Source organism: Corythoichthys intestinalis, chromosome 13 (assembly GCF_030265065.1).
Source record: "Corythoichthys intestinalis isolate RoL2023-P3 chromosome 13, ASM3026506v1, whole genome shotgun sequence".
Lineage (NCBI taxonomy): Eukaryota > Metazoa > Chordata > Actinopteri > Syngnathiformes > Syngnathidae > Corythoichthys > Corythoichthys intestinalis.
In genome coordinates this window covers 10,228,543-10,243,929 of record NC_080407.1, presented here as the reverse complement: position 1 = coordinate 10,243,929, position 15,387 = coordinate 10,228,543, and the positions used below count along the sequence as shown (strand labels likewise).

General features: G+C 42.0%; 1 protein-coding gene across 15 annotated transcripts in view; it reads right to left on the bottom strand.

Annotated features, from left to right (window-relative positions):
- Positions 1-15,387, bottom strand: part of LOC130927752 (ELKS/Rab6-interacting/CAST family member 1-like) — a 192,223-nt gene that overhangs the window by 137,636 nt on the left and 39,200 nt on the right. For 8 of the 15 annotated variants that reach the window (XR_009066509.1, XR_009066510.1, XM_057853746.1 and 5 more), the window contains exons 6-11: positions 12,769-12,940; positions 7,266-7,340; positions 7,038-7,193; positions 6,829-6,921; positions 3,055-3,222; positions 2,808-2,975 (exon numbers count right to left, since the gene is read on the bottom strand). Coding sequence is in view for 11 of the 15 variants with exons in the window: in XM_057853746.1 (XP_057709729.1) it covers positions 2,808-2,975; positions 3,055-3,222; positions 6,829-6,921; positions 7,038-7,193; positions 7,266-7,340; positions 12,769-12,940 (832 nt within the window). In the remaining 4 variants the exon portion in view is untranslated. The remainder of the gene's footprint in view (positions 1-2,807; positions 2,976-3,054; positions 3,223-6,828; positions 6,922-7,037; positions 7,194-7,265; positions 7,341-12,768; positions 12,941-15,387) is intronic. The other 7 variants (XR_009066511.1, XR_009066512.1, XM_057853748.1 and 4 more) reach the window with 1 other exon arrangement.

Genomic DNA, 15,387 nt, shown 5'->3' with positions numbered 1-15,387 from the left:
TTCTTTCTCCTCCAAACACAAGAACCTGTGTTTCTACCAAAAAGTTCTATTTTGGTTTCATCTGACCATAACACATTATCCCAGTCCTCTTCTGGATCATCCAAATGCTCTCTAGCGAACCGCAGACGGGCCTGGACGTGTACGTTCTTCAGCAGGGGGGCACGTCTAGCAGTGCAGGATTTGAGTCCCTGGCGGCGCATTGTGTTACTGATAGTAGCCTTTGTTACTGTGGTCCAAGCTGTCTGTAGGTCATTCACTTGGTCCCCCCGTGTGGTTCTGGGATTTTTGCTCACCGTTCTTGTTATCATTTTGACGCCACGGGGTGAAAACTTGCATGCAGCCCCAGATCGAGGGAGATTATCAGTGGTCTTGTATGTCTTCCATTTTTTAATAATTGCTCCCACAGTTGATTTCTTTACACCAAGTGTTTTACCTATTGCAGATTCAGTCTTCCCAGCCTGGTGCAGATCTACAATTTTGTCTCTGGTGTCCTTCAACAGCTCTTTGGTCTTGGCCATAGTGGAGTTTGGAGTGTGACTGACTGAGCTTGTGGACAGGTGTATTTTATACCGATAATGAGTTAAAACAGGTGCCATTAATACAGGTAACGAGTGGAGCCTCGTTAGAAGAAGTTAGACCTCTTTGACAGCCAGAAATCTTGCTTGTTTGTAGGTGACCAAATACTTATTTTCCACTCAATTTTGGACATAAATTCTTTAAAAATCACACAATGTGATTTTCTGTTTTTTTTTTTTTTTTTCTTCCACATTCGGTCTCTCATGGTTGAGGTTTACCCCTGCTGACAATTACAGGCCTCTCTAATCTTTTCAAGTAGGAGAACTTGCACAATTGGTGGTTGACTAAATACTTTATTTGCCCAACTTTAGGTAATTTAGACTGTTAACATATGTTGTAAGGATAGAACAGACCCTACATTAGTGAGTCATTTATTTTCATTATGTTCAGACTTACATTTATCCCTTTTCATTTGCTGAATGGTCCATTCCCCCACCCCCTTAAAACGCACATTTGATTGGCTGATGACTTGACCAGAAGTGGGTAGAGTGGCCAAAAAATTCACAGTAAGAGTAGTGTTGCTTCTGAATAATATTACTCGAGTAAAAGTAGTCATCGAAAAATCATTCAAGTACAAGTAAAAAAAAGTGTTAGTTGAAAATAACATTCAAGTAATGAGTAACATTGTGAGTAACTGCTTACAATGTTTGTTTGTTTTTTAAATCATGGTATGTTTTTTTTCCACGGCACAATTTGACTGATATGAACTAGGGCTGTCAAAATTATCGCGTTAACGGGCGGTAATTAATGTTTTAAAATGAATCACGTTAAAATATTTGAAGCAATTAACGCACATGCCCCGCTCAAACATTAAAATGACAGCACACACAGTGAAATGTGTACTTGTTGCGTTTTTCGGAGTTTTGTCGCCCTCTGCTGGCGCTTGGGTGCGACTGATTTTATATGCTTCAGCACCCATGAGCATTGTGTAAGTAATTATTGGCATCAACAATGGCGTGCTACTAGTTTATTTTTTGATTGAAAATGTTACGAATTTTATTAAAACGAAAAAATTAAGAGGGGTTTTAATACAAAATTTCTATAACTTGTACTAATATTTACCTTTTAAGAACTACAAGCCTTTCTATCCATGGATCGCTTTAACAGAATGTTAATAATGGTAATGCCATCTTGTTGATTTATTGTTATAATAATACAGTACTTATGTACTGTATGTTGAATGTATATATCCATGTTGTGTCTCATCTTTCCATTCCAACAATAATTTACAGAAAAATATGGCATATTTTATAGATGGTTTGAATTGCGATTAATTGCGATTAATTACGATTAATTAATTTTTAAGCTGTAATTAACTCGATTAAAAATTTTAATCGTTTGACACCCCTAAAATGAACTGTTGTTATTACTATACTATATCATTATTATAACCTATTACATGGCCATATTAGGACAAAATAATGACCAAAAAAATCCTCCAATTCAGAACAGAACAAAATATAAAACAAAGAGCGCTAGTGCGCTCTAGTGGAGGAAAAAAACATTGTTTACTCTTATTAGTATGATGGAGTCATGTGGTTGTTTCGACATCTCATTGGTGAAACTGAGACTGCCACTGTTGGCATCTCTGGCAATAATAAAGTCAATACGTAGGATGAAGACGAAAAATGTAACGATTCTAGTGTAGGCCAAAGTAGTGGAGTAAGAGTAGTGTTTCTTCACAAACCTACTCAAGTAAAAAGTATTGTGCGGTAAAACTACTCTAAGAATTACATTTTTCTAGATAAAGTTACTCAAGTAAATTTAACTGAGTAAATATAAGACGCTACTACCCACTCCGGGACTTGACCCAACCCGCCTCTTCCGCCCACTCCAAAAGGAGGGATATGAAAAGTGTTTTTTTTTTTTCGGCCAGAGCAGTAAGTATGTAAAAATACGTCAATGTTGTGGAAGTGGGGGAAACACCACTAATTTTGCTAAAGAAAGTCCCACTAGCATCAGAGTTAGCATAACATTAAACTGTGTGGACGTGCTAACCTGCAAAATTACTGCAGTCAGGCCAGCTTCTACGAAGGAAAACAAACTCAAGCTAGCCGTCCCTCATTTGGATCTTTTTTGGCATTATGCGCGCTATAATGACAGGCAGATTGCCAAATTGTTGCATATAGTCGAATCGTCTCAAAATTCGATTGTAATTCACATAATCCTGCTATTTATGACTTTTTTTTTTAATCCTGTCATAGGCACATTAAGACATGTGTCCAATTTACCTTCTTTTGAAGCACGACGACTTTGCGCTCCTTGACGTCCAGCATGTCCTTGAGGTCGCTAATTTCTCCGTTCTGCGTGCTCTTCTCGTCCGAGATTTCGGATATTTGCTGACTCTTTTTGGACAGAAGTGACTCTTTCTCCTCCAGGCGAATGCGCAAAGCGTCCACCTGCAAGTATCAGAACTGGAATGTCACAAAATAATACCTAGGTGACAGAATTTATTTGATGATAGGAGCTTAAGCATGCCTCGGTCTGTAATATGGCAGCCCTCTGCTCCTTGGCGGTGAGCGACTCTTTGAGGACGTCCACGTGCTGCTTGCTGTCGGAAAACTGGTTGTTCAGAGTGTCCAGTTTGGTCCGGAGCGCCAACAGTTCACTGTCCTTGCGGTTTAAATCCTGCTTCACCTGATCCATCTGTGTAACATACACAAACAAAAAACAGGGAGGTTGACCAATACGAATGATGCAAGTTTTGGATTAGACATCTATTGCCGTCAATGGCAGAGATTATGCTAGTGCCAATGATTTACTTGCAAGTTGATTTGTTGATTTACATTTCGGTGCCAACTGTGCTCAAAGTAAATCAGCATAAACCAAGAAAATTGACAGTGGGGTTAAAGCACACAGAAATATCATCCGCTTTATTAGTAAACCTATCAACAACCTAACTAATCTAGAGGAAATCATCATGCAAGGAAAGTTGATTAGGTTCAGAGGTGGGTAGACTAGCCAAAAATTTGACTCAAGTATGAGTAGTGTTTTTTCAAAATAATATCACTCAAGTAAAGGTAAAATAGTATACAGTGGTTTGAAAAAGTATCTGAACTTTTTGGAATTTCTCACATTTCCGCAAAAATCCCCATCAAATGTGATCTGATCATTGTCAAAATCACACGGATGAAAAAACAGTCTGCTTTAACTAAAACCCCCCCAAACATTTAGTTAGAAGTTTTCATATTTTAATGAGAATAGTATGCAGACAATGAAAGAAAGGGGGGGGGGGTAAGAAAGTGAACCATCACATTTAATATTTTGTGTGCCCCCCCCCCCGGCAACAATAACTTCAACCAGACGCTGCCTGTAGCTGCAGATCAGTCTGGCACATCGATCAGGACTAATATTGGCCCATTCTTCTCTACAAAGCTGCTGTAGTTCAGTCAGATTCCTGGGATGTCTGGCATGAATCGCTGTGTTAACTCTTTTTCTCCCAAAAACGTATAAATACGTTCTATTTTTAATTGTTTCAGTGTCCCAAAGACGTATTTAAACGTCTTTTACGTTTTTTCATAAGAGATATCTCTATGTTCAGATTCAACTTAGCTCCAAAGCATAATGCTGAAAATCCATTCTAAAGCAATAAAACTAGCCACTGGAGGGCAATAGCGCATTTGGTAAGACTCGCAACCCAATTCAATGGAATGAACGGCCGGGGCGCCGGACAACCGAATGGACGTCCAGGATGCCAGGCGGCGGACGACCGAGCAGAACAACCGGCAGGACGCCCGGGATGCTAGGCACTGGACGACCGAGCAGAACAACCGGGACCACCAGAGCAGCAGACGATGCCGTTAAGTCTGTGCTGCTCGCCGAGCAGAGCCCACGCCGCCGTGCTAGGCCGCTTGTGTCCCCCGCACCCTCCAGTGTCCCGCAACTCAGCCGGAAACCCGCACGGCCAAACCAGTTCCCCCCCAGGGACACAAGTCCCCCAGGCGAACTCCGCCACGAGGCAGTGGTCACCACAAAAGAAAGACTCAAAAAAATCCATCTTTATGAGACAGGGGGTGATGAGGGAAAAGATTACCCTGGCTATCACGGCCACAACAGCGTCATCGCTCAGTTAGTTATGTGTAAATAAATTGTTACTTTGCTATCAAAAGCTCTATTTGTCTCGTTGTTAATGTTGTTTTGTAAAAGGAAAACATTATTCAGATTTTTGGGGTGTAAATAAAGCAAAAAAAAATAGCTGTGTTAAAGTCAAAGTTATGTTTGAAATGTATGCGTTTACAAAAGGCTCAATTTCTCTGTTTTTTCATTAGAAATTGGAAAATTGCTCAAACTAAGCTATTTTCTAATGCTGATTTCTAAAAAATGGAAAAAGATATAAAATAACTTTTTTTACTTCTGAAAGAAGAGAATCTTTCTTTTGGTTGGTTCCATGTTTATATAGCAATAGAACATAATTTTCTGTGGGCCTTGCAAAATCAGTCAAAATCCAGTAAAACGGCCGGCAGCAAAGTAGGTTGCACCAGTGAAAATGGCTGGGAGTGAATGAGTTCAGGTCATGCCACAGCATCTTAATGGGGTTCAAGTCTGGACTTTGACTTGGCCACTCTAGAACGTGTATTTTGTTCTTCTGAAACCATTCTGAAGTTAATTTACTTCTGTGTTTTGGATCATTGTCTTGTTGCTCTTTTTAGCTTCAACTTTCTGACAGCCTCAGGTTTTCCTGCTAAACATCCTGATAATCAGGGGGTGCACATATTTTTTTTGCCCAGGTTCTCAGAGGAGGACCTGGAGATGTGACTTGGTCGTCATTGAGCTTGAGAGCCGACTCGCCTGATGCGATAAAATTATGACAAGCTTTACTTAGAGCCAATTACCTTTAATTAATTATATAAGCAATTAACGCTTGATTAACATCAACTGGCACAACAAAATTGGCATTACTTTGAGGTGAAATGTAAAGAAATAAACATAAAAGCACTAATTCAAAATAAAGGGCATTCATATGCGGCTCCCACATTAACTCCAAGCCTTTGTATAAGTGGGATGTCCTCCTCATAAGAGCTCATTGAACGTGTATGTTTCGCTCTGTGAAATGCGAGCAGAAACACGTTTGTCAGTGCATGGCGCTGTTCTTCAATAACTTTTTTCCGCCACTTGTCTATAGGGCGAGTGGGGTCCTGTCTGACATCGATAGTTTGCTTAATTGCCACATGCTCTTTTTTTTTTTCGTGCTTTTCAAAGTTTGGATGGCTAAAGTTCTTTGACCCTACATAAAATGCGCTGCTCTTATTAACGACATTGGGATTCTCACGGCAAATGTTGCACCACATTTCCGTGCGAGCATCATTTGCTTCTAGCCATGGTATATCCTGCAGCCACTTTTCAGCAAAAGTTCTTTTTTCCGGTAGCTCCGGTGACGTCTCTGTCGTCTGTCTGTCTTTTGACAGGGGTGTGGGGGAACACGGAAATAATTACTCAGTGGGGCCTGTCTCTTTGACATTTTGAGAAGTTATTTTCTCGTGTCCGCCGCAAATACAGTCGTCAGCCATTGGTACGCAAAAGCGTATGGAAGCCGTTGAGGGCCAGCGCATTTGTCTACGTCCAGTACGCATGCGTGCATGCGGACCACTTATGTGCCCCCCTGCTGATAATCGATTAAATTCATTCTTCCATTAGTGATTGCAAATTGTGTTCTTAAGTAGTTAAAATTGAGATTTGGCATTTTGTATGTGAGGAAATGAGGGAAAATAAAAGTTAGGAGCTGGAGGTTGGGGTTATTGCTGTTTTTGTTGAAAAAAATATCATTTTTAATGAAAATCCATTTTTGTATGTGTTACAGAAATAACTGTGCTACAACAGTTTTCTTTGCATTTCAGGTTTGACCCCCCCCCCCCCCAATAAAAAAAGAAAAAATATAGATAAATAAATAAAAATTTCTGGCTCCGACGTAACCTTCTCGTCAAGAGGTTCCGGCAAGAAATTCTAGCCACTTTCACCCCTGTACGTAGAATAAAGAGGAAAAATGTAACGACTAGTGTAGCCCAAAGTAGCGGCGTCAGAGTAGTGTTTTTTTCTTCACAAATCTACTCAAGTAAAAAGTACAGTTTTGAAAATTTACTCTTAGAAGTACATTTTTCTACTCAAGTAAATATAACGGAGTAAATGTAACGCGTTACTACCCACCTCTGATTAGGTTTGAGTTTGACCTATCAGTCAGACAAGTGTGAAATCTACTGAAAAGCAGCGCAAGTCGCAAAGCGAGCAGCAGATTGACAGCCAAGGAGCATCTCTTACTGCCGACGCCTCGCGCTGCAGCTCATTGGCCCGTTCTCTTAGCTCCTCCTTCTCTGACTGGCTGTGACCTAACTCTTCCTTCAGCTGATCAACCTGGCAAGTGGGAGGAAAGTATAGTGTGGCGCCCCGAAAAAGGAGGCGACTTTCTAATCTACGTCCAAACAAAAACGCCTTGTTTGTTGAAGTGTGATATTCTGAAAATGAGTCACCTTATTTTTCATGAATTTGGAGTGGGATCGGTACACCTCCATCTGCTTGATCTCCTCCTCTCGCTCCTCGCTGCTGAGTGCTCCGTTGGACTTGAGCATGTTCACCTCTTCCTCCAGCTCCCTCATGGCGCGCTCCAGCGAGCTGATCTTGGCATCCTGGCGGGAAATGAATGTGCCAAGATTTGATGACCAATCAGGAGAATGTCTCTGTCTTCTTTTGTGTTTTACCTTCATTTCAATGACTGTTTGCAGGGCTTTGGTCTTGGTGGATTCAGGAGCTGCTTCGTACCTCCTGTGCAGCTCCTGAGGGACAAAAACAGCGCGTGGATCAGCGGACGGCGGCGAACGGGCTTCACGGGAAGGAGCGGGGAAGGACGGTGAGTGCTGGAGATGATGAGGAGGGCAGGAGGAGGCCAAGATGATGGGATAGTGGCGACGAGAAGGAGGGGAAGGAGCAGGGAAGGAAGGAGAGGAGCGGAGGTGACGAAAGGGGGCAACGGGGTAAGAGTGAGGAGACTGGAAAGGGGGAGACACATGGAACGGAGGCGGGATGGGGATCGAAGGGGAAGAAGCCAGGAAGGAAGGAGTGATGGGGGCCGACGAGGAACCAGGGTGGAGGTTCCCCCTCGCCGAGGCGCTGGCTTGGATCCTGCGTGGGTCAATGCGGCTGTCCCACATCCTCCCAAATCAAACGGGAGGCGAAAAAGCTTAAAAAAATAAGAACTATTAAGAAATGTTCGTTTTGAAGCTGTTATCTCGTCAAGTCACTCAAGTCAAATGAAGTGAGATGAGAGGGGGATGCCGAGAACGCGAAAGGAAAGAAAAGGGGTAGCATGTCCGCATCACTGCATTTCTTTGGGAAAAATACACTCAAGGGCATAAAGGCATAATAAACACATATGTGAAAGCAATGTAGGCTACCGTGGCTTGAGGCAATGCACATACATATACATGAAAAGGTTTCTGGGAACTGTGACGTATAAAATGCAGGCCATTAGAAAAGGAAATGTAGATTTCTGAGAAAATCTATAGCAAAATAGAAACAGGGTCACGATAATATTTGGCCACTAGAGGGGGTTGTTGCATTGAAAATGCTGATCACGGGAAAGCCGCGTATGCTATCAATGAATGATCATGTGTCACTGCGATCATTCGTTAATTAATAGGGGTGTGACAAAATATCAAAATGGTGATATATCGTGATGCTTTGTATCTCAAAAGGTTATCGATATGCTCCTGCCAAGAATCGAGATACCGTTTAAAAAAGGTGTCAAGGTCTAAAAAAAATAAAAATAAAAATGAACCAACAGGTTGCTACCAAAATCTTCCACCATAATAGTTAAATGTAAGGCTGCATTGACGGTGCACGACACCCAATCCATTTAGACTGGGAACGTTCGTTCATTCGAAACCAGAGCATTCACAGTCATTTTGTTTGTTTGACTTTACAGGTAATTTCTAAGCACAAGAATCGGCTTCTAATGCCTAGTTCAATGCAATGCTTAATATGATAATTTAGCTTTTACCTCACATGCTGCGCTTGTGTCATTCACCACACAGCGCACTTACCGTAATTTCCCGAATATAACGCACAATTTTTCCCCCCAAAATCAACTTGTAAAATCATGGTGCGCATTATAAACGGGTACATGGATGGAGACAGAAATATACAGTATGTATATATTTTATATATATATATATATATATTAGGGGTGTAACGGTACACAAAAATCTCGGTTTGGTACGTACCTCGGTTTTGAGGTCACGGTTAGGTTCATTTTCGGTACAGTAAGAAAACAAAATGCAAAATATAAATGTGCTGGTTGTTTATTACACACTTTTGTGCTTTCAACAATAGGAACAGTAGCCAAAACAAAGCTACAATTCTGCTCAAAAAGTAGTGGGTATTAAAAGATAATAATCCAACGATTTGCCTTTCAGACCCCGCGTATTGGTCAGCTTTCTTTCAGAAAGAAAGAAAAAAGAAGTCCTGTGCTAAAGAGAAAAGCAATCCCAATGACAAAGATTTTCACATGTATTTTACAAATGACATGCCTCAATGATTTTTTTTTTCTGATGAACGGTTTTCAAAAGCTGTATTTGTGGTTTTTTTCAAGTTAAAGCGCCACACAGAAATAAATTTAATTGTGTAAGCAGGATCTGTCTATATTCTTATTATTTAATTACAGGTGTTTTAGCTCATTTCAATGTATTTTATTTAAATGGGCTATTATTTATTTTATTATGTTTTACAAATGTGATGTAGTATTCATTTATATTGTAAATTTTATGTTGTAAAACTTTAGTTCCTATGTGAATATTAGTTCCTACTTATTTTGTTGTGGTAGGAGGGCTTTGTATTGAACACGGGGCCGTGTTGGTTATTATAACAGCAGAGAAGACAACTGTAAATCAACAAACACAAGTCAACTGTGCCCTGATCTACCACTCAAGAGATCTGATGGACTCAAAAAGTAAGTTACGATTGCATATTAGTTTGAAAATCGACCGGATCCACCGTATTTTTACACAAGTGACTTCCGGTCTGCTAGCAAGTAGTACTGACGCAGGAGGGCCGCGTCTCACGTCAAATAATAAACTCTGCCGTTCTTTTCGTGTGCATCGCGTTGAGCCGCTTCTGGGACGCGTCTAACACGCAGCCACACTGCGACTGGTGTGCATTGGCTGACTGACAAACGCGTTCTCGCGGCGGCCACGTTGTCGCGCCGTTGACGTTTCATACTGTCCTACCACGTTGGTCCTCATTATAGTAGAGAAGATGGAGTAAATATAATCTACACAAAGAAACTGTAACCCGATCGACTCGCAGCCTCGAAAAGTAAGGGTTATATTACGTCAGAAACTTGTTCGGTATGCCTCCGTTCCAAACCGACCACCAAGTACCGAAACGGTTCAATACGAATACATGTACCGTTACACCCTTAATACATATACATATATATATATATATATATATATATATATATATATATATATATATATATATATATATATATATATATATATATATATATATATATAAATACATATATATATATATATATATATATACATATATATATATATATATACATATATATATGTATATATATACTCACCGGCCACTTTATTAGGTACACCTGTCCAACTGCTCGTTAACACTTAAATTCTAACCAGCCAATCACATGGCGGCAACTCAGTGCATTTAGGCATGTAAACATGGTTTAAGACAATCTCCTGCAGTTCAAACCGAGCATCAGTATGGGGAAGAAAGGTGATTTGAGTGACTTTGAACGTGGCATGGTTGTTGGTTCCAGAAGGGCTGGTCTGAGTATTTCAGAAACTGCTGATCTCCTGGGATTTTCACGCACAACCATCTCTAAGGTTTACAGAGAATGGTCCGAAAAAGAAAAAATATCCAGTGAGCGGCAGTTCTGTGGGCGGAAATGCCTTGTTGATGCCAGAGGTCAGAGGAGAATGGCCAGACTGGTTCGAGCTGATAGAAAGGCAACAGTGACTCAAATAACCACCCGTTACAACCAAGGTAGGCAGAAGAGCATCTCTGAACGCACAGTACGTCGAACTTTGAGGCAGATGGGCTACAGCAGCAGAAGACCACGCCGGGTGCCACTCCTTTCAGCTAAGAACAGGAAACTGAGGCTACAATTTGCACAAGCTCATCGAAATTGGACAACAGAAGATTGGAAAAACGTTGGCTGGTCTGATGAGTCTCAATTTCTGCTGCGATATTCGGATGGTAGGGTCAGAATTTGGCATCAACCACATGAAAGCATGGATCCATCCTGCCTTGTATCAATGGTTCAGGCTGCTGGTGGTGGTGGTGTAATGGTGTGGGGAATATTTTCTTGGCACTCTTTGGGCCCCTTGGTACCAATTGAGCATCGTTGGAACGCCACAGCCTACCTGAGTACTGTTGCTGACCATGTCCATCCCTTGATGACCACAATGTACCCAACTTCTGATGGCTACTTTCAGCAGGATAATGCGCCATGTCATAAAGCTGGAATCATCTCAGACTGGTTTCTTGAACATGACAATGAGTTCACTGTACTCAAATGGCCTCCGCAGTCACCAGATCTCAATCCAATAGAGCATCTTTGTGATGTGGTGTGGTGGGACGGGAGATTCGCGTCATGGATGAGCAGCCGACAAATCTGCACCAACTGTGTGATGCCATCATGTCAATATGGACCAAACTCTCTGAGGAATTCTTCCAGCACTTTGTTGAATCTATGCCACGAAGAATTGAGTCAGTTCTGAAGGCAAAAGGCGGTGTACCTAATAAAGTGGCCGGTGAGGGTATATATACTGTATATATCTATAGATATATATAGATATATATATATACTGTATATATAAACAGATTTTTTTTAATTGACGCGGCCACGTTGTGTTGAAAAAAACGTATGCGGCGATCCGTTCCCGACCATTACGGTACGTGACGTCACCATTTTGTTTCGGTAATACTTCACTCTGATCAGCCGAATGATTTCGTCTGTGTTAAATTCTGCTTTTTTCACTCTTCATAAACCACAGAATTTCGTTTCTTGAACTCATTTGAGTCAATGTTTATCTCAGCTCCGCAACTCGGACCATAAGAAACATCACAGACTTCCAGTGTACGTCAACTATATCTGTCCCTCGAGAAAGTCAAACCTAAATAACAATTCCTATTGTTACTGTCGTGTCAACAGCGATGAGCTCTCTCGGCTTTCCGACTTACGTTCTCACTTTCATTTTACCGTATCAATCCATGGAAGAAACATTTCTTCATCATAATGCAACGAGCAAGTTATACAGCAGCCTTTAAAAGAAAAGTCACATCTATTTTGTTTTCTCCTAGATTCTGGTAAGTTGGAGAAGTTGTCAAATCATATTATTACTGTAAATATTGTCAGTTTATGGTAATGTTTTGAACTAACAATGTGCCATGCTTGTGCTGTGTTTCACCAGTCAGTAAAATGACATTTCTGTATCTGTACACGAGCTCTGTTTTCTTGTATTCTTCTAATTATTGGTGCTAAAATAAGGGTGCGCGTTATAAACGGGTACAATAATTTCCCCTAGATTTTACAAGTAAATTTGGGGTGCCCATTATACTCGAGTGTGCCTTATATTCGGGACATTTCTGTTGATTGTGACCGCCGTCGTGGTTGCCTCAACTTCCCATTCATTTCGGCAGAACCGCGAGTAGTCGCCGTCATTACCCAATCGTCACGGGCTTATTGAGTTTGAGTCACTGCCTATTCAGTTGGGTGATTCCCAGCTCATTTCCTGTTCTGTAACTGAAAATCAACAGGTAAATGACCTTAAATGGCCCAAAATTACCTCATTGCCTGGCCTTGGCTGCCACCGACTGCCATAGACGTTCAATCCATTTCAAGTGGGAGGGTTGGAACGAATGAATGAACGAATGTTCATTCGCTGCCACCCTCCCACTTCAAATGGATTGGACGTCTACTCGTGATAAACTCATTCCAATTCACAGCAGAGGCTTGTTTTTCTGTTTATGAGTTGTTTGTTGAATATCCTGGAATGATTTCCTGACCAATGTATCGATAATCGTTGTATGGCCCTATCATCAGATCATCGTTATCATGAGCTTTGTCTTGCAAATCGTATCGTATCGTGAAGTACCAAGAGGTTCCCACTCCGATTCTTGAATATGATGATCGTCATCACCAGGCAAATGACTTTGAAGCCCACTAACCTCTCTGAGAAGGAGCATCTCCTTGTCCTTCTGCTCCAGCAGACCTTCCAGCTGATGGATGGTCATCTCGGCATCAGCCAGTCGCCTCGTCCGCTCGTGGTCCTCCTCAGTGGCACGAGATGACAGTCCTTTGCTCTGCAGCATTTCCAGGAGCTTCTTAATGGACTCATCCCTGTCGGCAAAGACAATCGACTTCACAATCTTGTTTTTAACTCATTTGCTCCCAAAAACGTATAAATACGTTCTATTTTAACATATTTACAGTGGGGCAAATAGGTATTTAGTCAACCAATAATTGTGCAAGTTCTCCCTCTTGAAAATATTAGAGTGGCCTGTAATTGTCAACATGGGTAAACCTCAACCATGAGAGACAGAATGTGGGGGGGGGGGGGAACAGAAAATCATATTGTTTGATTTTTAAACAATTTATTTGCAAATCATGGTGGAAAATAAGTATTTGGTCAATGCCAAAAGTTCATCTCAATACTTTGTTAGGTACCCTTTGTTGGCAAAACGGAGGCCGAACGTTTTCTGTAACTCTTCACACGCTGTTGCTGGTATTTTGGCCCATTCCTCCGTGCAGATCTCCTCTAGAGCAGTGATGTTTTGGGGCTGTCGTTGGACAACACGGACTTCCCTCCACAGATTTTCTATCGGGTTGAAATCTGGAGACTGGCTAGGCCACTCCAGGACCTTGAAATGCTTCTTACGAAGCCACTCCTTTGTTGCCCTGGTTTTGTGTTTGGGATCATCTTCAATGCCCTTGCTGATTTTCACTCAAAATCTCTCGATACGTGGCCCCATTCATTCTTTTCTTTACACAGATCAGTCGTCCTGGTCCCTTTGCAGAAAAACAGCTCCAAAGCATGATGTTTCCACCCCCATGCTTCACAGTGGGTATGGTGTCTTCGGATGCAATTCAGTATTCTTTCTCCTCCAAACACGAGAACCTGTGTTACTATCAAAAAGTTCTCCCAGTCCTCTTCTGGATCATCCAAATGCTCTCTAGCGAACCGCAGACGGGCCTGGACGTGTACTGGATTCAGCAGGGGGACACGTGTGGCAGTGCAGGATTTGAGTCCCTGGCGGCGCATTGTGTTACTGATAGTAGCCTTTGTTACTGTGGTCCCAGCTCTCTGTAGGTCATTCACTCGGTCCCCCGTGTGGTTCTGGGATTTTTGCTCACCGTTCTTATCGTTGTGACGCCACGGGGTGAGATCTTGCATGGAGTCCCAAATCGAGGGAGATTATCAGTGGTCTTGTATGTCTTCCATTTTCTAATAATTGCTCCCACAGTTGATTTCTTTACACCAAGCGTTTTACCTATTGCAGATTCAGTTTTCCCAGCCTGGTGCAGGTCTACAATTTTGTCTCTGGTGTCCTTCTACAGCTCTTTGGTCTTGGCCATAGTGGAGTTTGGAGTGTGACTGACCTGTGGACAGGTGTCTTTTATACCGATAATGAGTTACAACAGGTGCCATTAATACAGGTAACGAGTGGAGCCTCGTTAGAAGAAGTTAGAAGAAGTTAGACCTCTTTGACAGCCAGAAATCTTTTGCCTGGTATACCACTCACCGCTGTTCTAGCGATTGAGTCTGGAGACCGTCCGGCGGATCAAATTACGCGGGCGGAGCAAGCCACAGCATACAGACAGCGGAGTGGACCAATCAGCGACGGGCAGACGTGACGTTGTTAAAGCGGCAAGTAATTAGCGTGAGCGGAGAATGGAGACGTTTATTCCACATGGCTAGCGTGAGCCATGTTTACTGTTGTAATTGACTTGTTTCGATGTGTTTTTGGTAATTTAAAACTGGTTTTACCGCGGATTGGAACATATTCTCGGCTCTCCCGTTCGCCATCTGTGTTGTTGTAGACTTTCGGCGCGTAAGAGTGACGTTACTCGTTAAGAACACGTCACGCAAATAAACGAATAAACGATTGATTTTGTACCTTGCTCGAGAGGCCGTTAATGGGCTGGGTCCCAGACTATTTCTCACAGTGTTTGAAAAATACAGGGAGAATAGTCTGGCTGTTCCAGGCAAAGAAATCTTGCTTATTTGTAGGTGACCAAATACGTATTTTCCACTCTAATTTGGAAATACATTCTTTAAAAATCAAACAATGTGATTTTCTGTTTTTTTTTTTCCACATTCTGTCTGTCATGGTTGAGGTTTACCCATGTTGACAATTACAGACCTCTCTAAACTTTTCAAGTAGGAGAACTTGCACGATTGGTGGTTGACTAAATACTTATTTGCCCCACTGTATACGTCTTTTTTTACAAGAGACATCTCTGAGTTCTGATGCATTTGAGCTCCAAAGCACAAAGCTGAAAATCAATTTTAAAGCAATAAAACTGGCCACTTGATGGCAGTAGCGTATTTGGTAAGACCCGCAACCCGATTCAACGGCGACAAACGGCCGTGCCGCTCGGCCGGGGTGCCGGCGGAAGACGACCGAAGTGAGAACAACCTAGAGGACGCTCGGGATGCCAGGCGCTGGACGACGGAGCACAACGCCTGGGACCACCAGTGCAGTGGACGATGCCGTTGAGTCCCTGCTGCTCAGCCGAGCAGACCCCGCAGAGACTCCAAAAAATCTATCTTTATGAAACAGGCG